The sequence below is a fragment of the Physeter macrocephalus genome, chromosome 2 (genome assembly GCF_002837175.3).
Source record: "Physeter macrocephalus isolate SW-GA chromosome 2, ASM283717v5, whole genome shotgun sequence".
NCBI classification, from domain to species: domain Eukaryota; kingdom Metazoa; phylum Chordata; class Mammalia; order Artiodactyla; family Physeteridae; genus Physeter; species Physeter macrocephalus.
The window spans coordinates 4,118,941-4,125,233 of NC_041215.1; the positions used below are offsets into that span (position 1 = coordinate 4,118,941).

At 50.7% G+C, this 6,293-nt stretch overlaps 1 protein-coding gene across 1 annotated transcript; it reads right to left on the reverse strand.

The window, feature by feature from the left end:
- Positions 1 to 2,934: 2,934 nt before the first annotated feature.
- Positions 2,935 to 6,066, reverse strand: DUSP1 (dual specificity phosphatase 1). The gene is made up of 4 exons (XM_007127541.3): positions 5,436 to 6,066; positions 5,014 to 5,159; positions 4,425 to 4,644; positions 2,935 to 3,995 (listed from the first exon to the last, which is right to left on the reverse strand). Exons 1-4 carry the CDS (start codon positions 5,800 to 5,802, stop codon positions 3,625 to 3,627), a joined length of 1,104 nt encoding a protein of 367 aa, XP_007127603.1. The 5' UTR covers positions 5,803 to 6,066; the 3' UTR covers positions 2,935 to 3,624.
- Positions 6,067 to 6,293: the final 227 nt, after the last annotated feature.

Consider the following 6,293-nt stretch of genomic DNA (forward strand, 5'->3'; position numbering starts at 1 on the left):
CAGGCTTGCCCTGCAGGGCCCCAGGAAAGTCCCCATAAGTGGTCAGCCCTCCCATCTGCTCCCCAGAATGCAGCCTGCGGAGAAAAATAGCCCCGGGTGACCTGAATCCACCCGTTGAGGTGTGGGAAACCTGAGCTCGACCCGCGGCCTCGGCTTTGTTTGCCTCTGTGTATGGCAACCAGAAACCACCGAGCCTGCAGTTCTCAGAGGCCGCCTCCAGCACCCCGCCCCCCCCTTTATTTTAACCTCCTAAACTGATTTGTCAGCAGCAGGAAGTGACATGACAGCTTTCCTCACAAAAGGGAAACTCCTCCGCGTTTCCATGGGGATGGAGGTTACTGTATGATCACAGATTTATATAATCTTAAAGGTGTACACGCAATGATGTCATCCACCAGGGGCCGGGGGAGGGAGGGAGGGAGGGAAATAGAGGCCGGAGGCTGCAAGTTCAAGGCCAATTAGCTGCGATTTGCAAAATTCCAAGGAAAGGAGAGGATGCAGTGGAAGCATTGGGGGTTGGTAGTCTCCTAATGGAATAATGGGTGTCTGGAAACCACCAAAAAGCATAAAGTATGCATTGATGCATATTCTACATACTAGAATTAGAGGACTGGGAGGAAGCTTACCCATTAGATCCACTGCAAGCTGGTCATTTTATGGGTGGGAAAACTGAGACCCAAGAACCGCTAGAGGTCATTAGGAGACAGGAAAGGGATCTGAACGTTTCTCCAGGGCCCACAACCTGCCAGGCACTTCTACATTCATGAGCACATTTCCTCCTCACAAGTGAAGTAGGTTTTATTATCTTCATTTTACAGATGAGGAAACCGAGGCCCAAAGGGATAAATGGCTTTTCCACTTTGATATTATGGGGTAAAACCATGGTGACGTCTGGTTAGCTACAAAGCTCATCTTTTCCTCACTCCCACGAGCTGTCTTTTGGACTTAACTAGGGCTTTCTTCCCCAGTCTTCTTACAGACCCATGTTCCCAACTCTGCAGTGCCGTTTACTTGCTGTATGACCTTGAGCTACAATTAGAGGGTTGTCACTTCACCTCTCTGAGCCTCAGTTTCCTCCTCTGTAAAATGGATGTTGCTTTAAAAGTTAAATTCCATCATCTGGAAAGCACTTAGTACAGTGGCTGGCACAGGGTGCTAACTCTAAAACTGACAGCTGTTATTACATTATCAGTATTAAATAATCGAGTTGTCCCTATGTCAATCTCCCAGCTGAGAAACAACATTTTAATCGTTTAAGCATCTTCTTCTCATCTTAGGCACTTTTTTTCCTTCCTAAGAAAAGCAGTCTCAGGCCAAAACTGACATCTTCTGGAGGGCCTGAGACCAGGAATCGGATGCATGGGGAGGAGGGGTTATCACCCTGGCTCTCCAGGGCTGGCAGGAGGTTAAGTAGCTTGTGCTGGGAGAAGCGAGTGAATTGTTTTCACTGGCGGCTCCCTTAGGCAGCCACCGTATTTTTCCACTGTGTGGATCACAGTGGAGATTAATGTTGGTTCAGCCAGTGCCTTCCAAGCAGAAAGTGATGGCCCGAGCCCACGGGGATGTCAGCCATGGCATCTGCCACGGACTCGAAGTCGCTGGTACATTTCCACGAAGGGAGATATTTGCAATAGTAGATTTCTAGGGTTTGATAAAAACACTGGGTATGGTTTGTTTTGAAAGGCATGAACACACTTGTAATTGGAAGCCCAGCCGAGGAAATGCACTTGCCAGCCCGGGGTAAGTTCTTAGAAAATGGAGCACAGGGATCTTTCAGGCCCTGGGAGTCAGGTGGCGCATGGTGAAGCAGCGCGGAAAGGTCGAGGCCTTGAATGATGGGGCTGGACCAGGACCACTACTCAGAGCACCCCTGGAAAAGTAAAGTAAGATTTTTGCTTTTCTGCTTCCTGCAGCACTTTGTCCAGAAACAAGTAAAGGAGTGCAGGGGCTAAGGGGCCAGCAACCCAGGAGCTTCACTGTTATTTAGTTTAACATTAAAGACTGGATTACGGGTTGGTAGTCAATTACACCTTCTCTGCTTTGGCCTGTTTGGCAAGACACAGTGAAAATTGAGAATATTGCCCTAGAGCAAGTCAGATTTAAATATCTTCAACAAAATTATACAAGCAGGGTAGCAAGTGACCTGAAGGAGGCAGCCACCAAAAATGCTGTGTACATGTGCAGAGATGCCTAGGGGATGTGCTCCAAAACAATAATGGTCAGGTTGGGGGTGGGGATTTCTGGTGATTTGTCTACACTGTATTTGCTTATAGTGCTTGGTATTCTTTTCACAAAAAATAAAGGTCTTTTCAAAGGCAAAAAAAAAAAAGCACAGGAGAAGCAAGTGATAAAGCACAAAGCACATAGAATTAGGAAACAAAACAGATGTAGGGCCCAATTCCCCCACTTGTGCCACTTAGCTATGTTGGGTCTCACCACCTTCATCTGCAGATCTTGCCGAGTTGTTCTGGGGTCAGTTAGCACACTCTGCCTTGCACATAGTAGAAACACATTTATACCAAATGTGTTGAAAAACTATCATCCTCATCACTTCAGCAGAGATCAGAGAGGGGAGGGAGGCTTTTTATGCTATCCTGGGGAAGGTATTAAAATGGAAAAAGCAACCAAGTAAATGGCCACTTCTTCCTAGTTTCGGCTCTGGGGACACTTGAGGGAGACATGATGGGAAGATACATAGGTGGACACTTGAATCCAATACCAAGAGCTCAGCTCCAGCACCTATTTTTTTTGTTGTTTTTTTTATGATTGATCACACTCCTCTACCATCCTTGCAACCCAGCCATCTTGTGGGACTGAGGGGCCACCAAAGAGTATGGGATCAGATGCCAACACACGTTCTGGAGGACCTTGTTCTCCCCTATTTCAGTGACGGGAGAGGGATCAGTGGGGTTGCCCAAGAAATAAAGCATCAAGTTTTCAATAGAAATGCCATAATTTATTCTGTTGTATAAAAAAGTCATCCTTATGTAACAAAATGTCTTCTTAGAAGAAGAAATATATTATTTCAGGTCATAAATAATCAGCAAACATACAACTGTTGGCAACTTCAAAACAAAACAAAACAAAACCAACACTGGTGCTTTCCATCAGTGCTGAAAACAAACCTGCTTAGGCTATATTTACAGGATATTACAGTACTCACAACAGAAAATTGAGGTATTTGGTTCTTCTAGGAGTAGACACTGACATTTGTGAAGGTGGACCACCTACACAAAAATAAATAAGATAAGGTATATTCTCATATGTATATGTGTCGTCGGGAATGGTAATACTGGTAGGTATGTCAAGCATGAAAGTGTCTTCAGAAAACAGGGACAAGCAAAAAGAAATCGACTCAAACACTGAGTCATCTCTCTTCTGCCCCATTTTGTCAGAGGGACTTGATGTACCCACTGTATGTTGGTCCTGAAACCTGCTGAGTTCAGCAAACGTCTTGGCGCTAAGTCATCACTACGACCACTCAGGAACCCAGTGGAACTCGGGTGAAATTAAATAAATAAGGACCAGCCCTCACAAGCCCCCTTCCCTGGAGTTACTGCATTTCCCCTTTCAAGAAGGAGCCTGGAGTCCTGCTGGGTTATGAAGATCACCTCCTGTGGCCTCTCAGCAGCTGGGAGAAGTTGTAATGGGGCTCTGAAGGTAGCTCAATGCACTGTTCGTGGGGTGGACGGGGATGGAGACCGGGAAATTGAAGACGGTGGTGGTGGAAGTGCCGCAGTCAAGCACAGCCATGGCGGGACTCCCCGCCTCTGCCGAGCAGTGCGGGGCCAGGACCTGGGACTCAAACTGCAGCAGCTGGCCCATGAAGCTGAAGTTGGGGGAGATGATGCTCCTCCTCTGCTTCACAAACTCAAAGGCCTCATCCAGCTTGACTCGATTAGTCCTCATGAGGTAAGCGAGGCAGATGGTGGCTGATCGGGAAATGCCCGCCTGGCAGTGGACAAACACCCTTCCACCAGCGTTCTTGACGGAATCTGGAAAACAAAGGGCAGCTGGTGACTTGAGAGCCCAGGAAAACAACCCCAACCCCAGGAATAGAGTGTCTAAGAAATGTCATGTGTGTCCTGTCCAGAGATGGTCAATATCACCTCATGCCATCACACAGACACTGTTTGTGGAGGCAATGTGGAAAAGGACAGCAGGGGATTTAAACCCAGACCAGGCATCACCACTAAGCAGATTGCTATTGCACAAATCAATTCAACATTCTGAGATTCAGTTTGCTAATCTGTAAAATGGGACATCGAATCTATATTTCTCAGAGATGCTACCCACACCAGACTGACATTAATGTCTAGAAGAAAGCTTAAAAGTATGTCACTCAAGTTCTTGCCATAGAGTTTAAGCTCAGTGACTAAAACGGAAGGAGTGAGGCAGAAGTCCCAGGCATCTGTTCCATTTACCTATGAAGTCAATTGCCTCGTTGAACCAGGAGCTGATGTCTGCCTTGTGGTTGTCCTCCACAGGGATGCTCTTGTACTGGTAGTGACCCTCAAAATGGTTGGGACAGTTGGCTGAGACGTTGATCAAGGCAGTGATGCCCAAGGCATCCAGCATGTCCTTGCGAGAAGCATGATAGGCACTGCCAAGGTACAAAAAAGGCAGGATCTCCACTGGGCCACCCTGAAATCCAGAAATATCCAACACTTGTCAAGCTTTATTCAATGTCAATGCTGGTACCCACACCCACAAAAACTCCCTGCTGGAAAAGTCAGTTTCAACACTGGGTGAACTTTGCAGCACTGCTGTTAAGAGTATAAATAAATAGGGGACTAAACCCATTTGCCTAGGCAGGGCCAACAAGTTCATTTCTGTAGTGCCAACAATTAGAGACCCAGCTCCATCGTACCACTTAACCATGGGATAAATAATATCCCCGTGTCCCCTGTTATAAATAAAGCTGCATGTCACTTTCTATATTCTCACTAGCGCTGCTCTTCCACCTTTGCCAGCTGTTCCTTCTCCCCTCGGGCACGGCTCCTCCCTACTAACCTGGTCGTAGAGTGGGGTGCTGCAAGAACTGCACCCGGATTCGGCGCTGTTGGGGACGCTAGTACTCAGGGGAAGGCTGAGCCCCATGGGGGTCGACTGTTTGCTGCACAGCTCCGGGCAGGAAGCAGAAAAAGCTTCATATCCTCCTGGGAATAAAAAGAGACATTTTTTTTCTGTTAGTACCGCCGAGACAGGGCACCTTCATACAACTCCCCCATCCACTAGGGCTGTAAGTTTACCCCGGAGAGGCCCAGGCGAGTCTTTGTTCCTAGTGCCAAACAAAGCCAACAAGTTCCCACAATGCGACTCAGGCGTCCAAGCGCTCCAGGTGGGGCAGCCCCCCAGGAGCTGAGGGCCAGGGGTCCCCGGGCAAGGCGGCAGGGGGGCGTGCGGCCCGCCCCTGAGCACCCCCGACGTCGTACCTTTGAGCAAGAAGATTTGCGCACCGCGCGTCTCGCGGCAGAGCGCTCCGGCGGCCAGAGCCAGGGTGCCGTCGCGCTTGGCGCAATCCAGGGCGGCACTGCGCTCGTCCAGCAGCACCACGGCGTGGTAGGCGCCGGCCAGCAGGCGGCCGCGCAGCTCGGCGTTGGGCACGATGTGCTCCAGGCCCATGGCGCCCTTGGCCCGGCGCCGCACAATGGTGCTGAAGCGCACGTTGACCGAGCCGACGATGTGGCCCGCGTTGAAAGCGAAGAAGGAACGACAGTCCAACAGCAAGCACTGCGCCGCGCGCTCCCGCAGCAGCGTCCGCAGGCCTCCGGCGTCCAGGGAGCCCACTTCCATGACCATGGCCGGCCCCAGTGCCCCCAGGGTGCAAGTCCTCCTGTGCTCTTTGTCCTGGGAAGCCAAAAGTAGGGCGACGGCTTTCGAGGAAAAGCCCGACCCTGGTTTTCTTTGCGCCAAACCCCAAACTGCCTTTGGACTGAGCGAGGGGTCGTCGTGCGGGACTCTAGACCGCCTCGGTTTCCTTGCTGCTCTCCCGACTGCCCCTCCGGCCCGCCTCGTCCCTACAGCCCCGACGTCCTTCACAGCGAGCCTGACCCGGGTGAGCGCGTTTATATGTGGCCTCTCGGCAGGCAGGCGAGGCGGGGCGGGGAGGGGCGGGGAGGGGCGGGTCTCGCGCGCTCAGGGGGAGGGGGTGTTTGTTTGTTTGAATAGCGGTCACGTGACCGGTGCGATGACGTCATCCGCCCTGCCGGGCTTGGCGCCGGAGGAGCCAAAGGCAAAGACGTCATCGGCCTCCGAGTGGGGTCCGCTGGCTGCGCTCTGGCTCCGGCTCA

Excerpts from the sequence above, each read along its gene's own strand:
- DUSP1 (XM_007127541.3), bottom strand. The coding sequence starts at position 5,802 with ATGGTCATGGAAGTGGGCTCCCTGGACGCCGGAGGCCTGCGGACGCTG. Across the intron at positions 5,160-5,435 it reads GCAAATCTTCTTGCTCAAAG|GAGGATATGAAGCTTTTTCT; the intron begins GTACGACGTCGG and ends TTTTATTCCCAG. Across the intron at positions 3,996-4,424 it reads CGAGGCAATTGACTTCATAG|ATTCCGTCAAGAACGCTGGT; the intron begins GTAAATGGAACA and ends TTTGTTTTCCAG.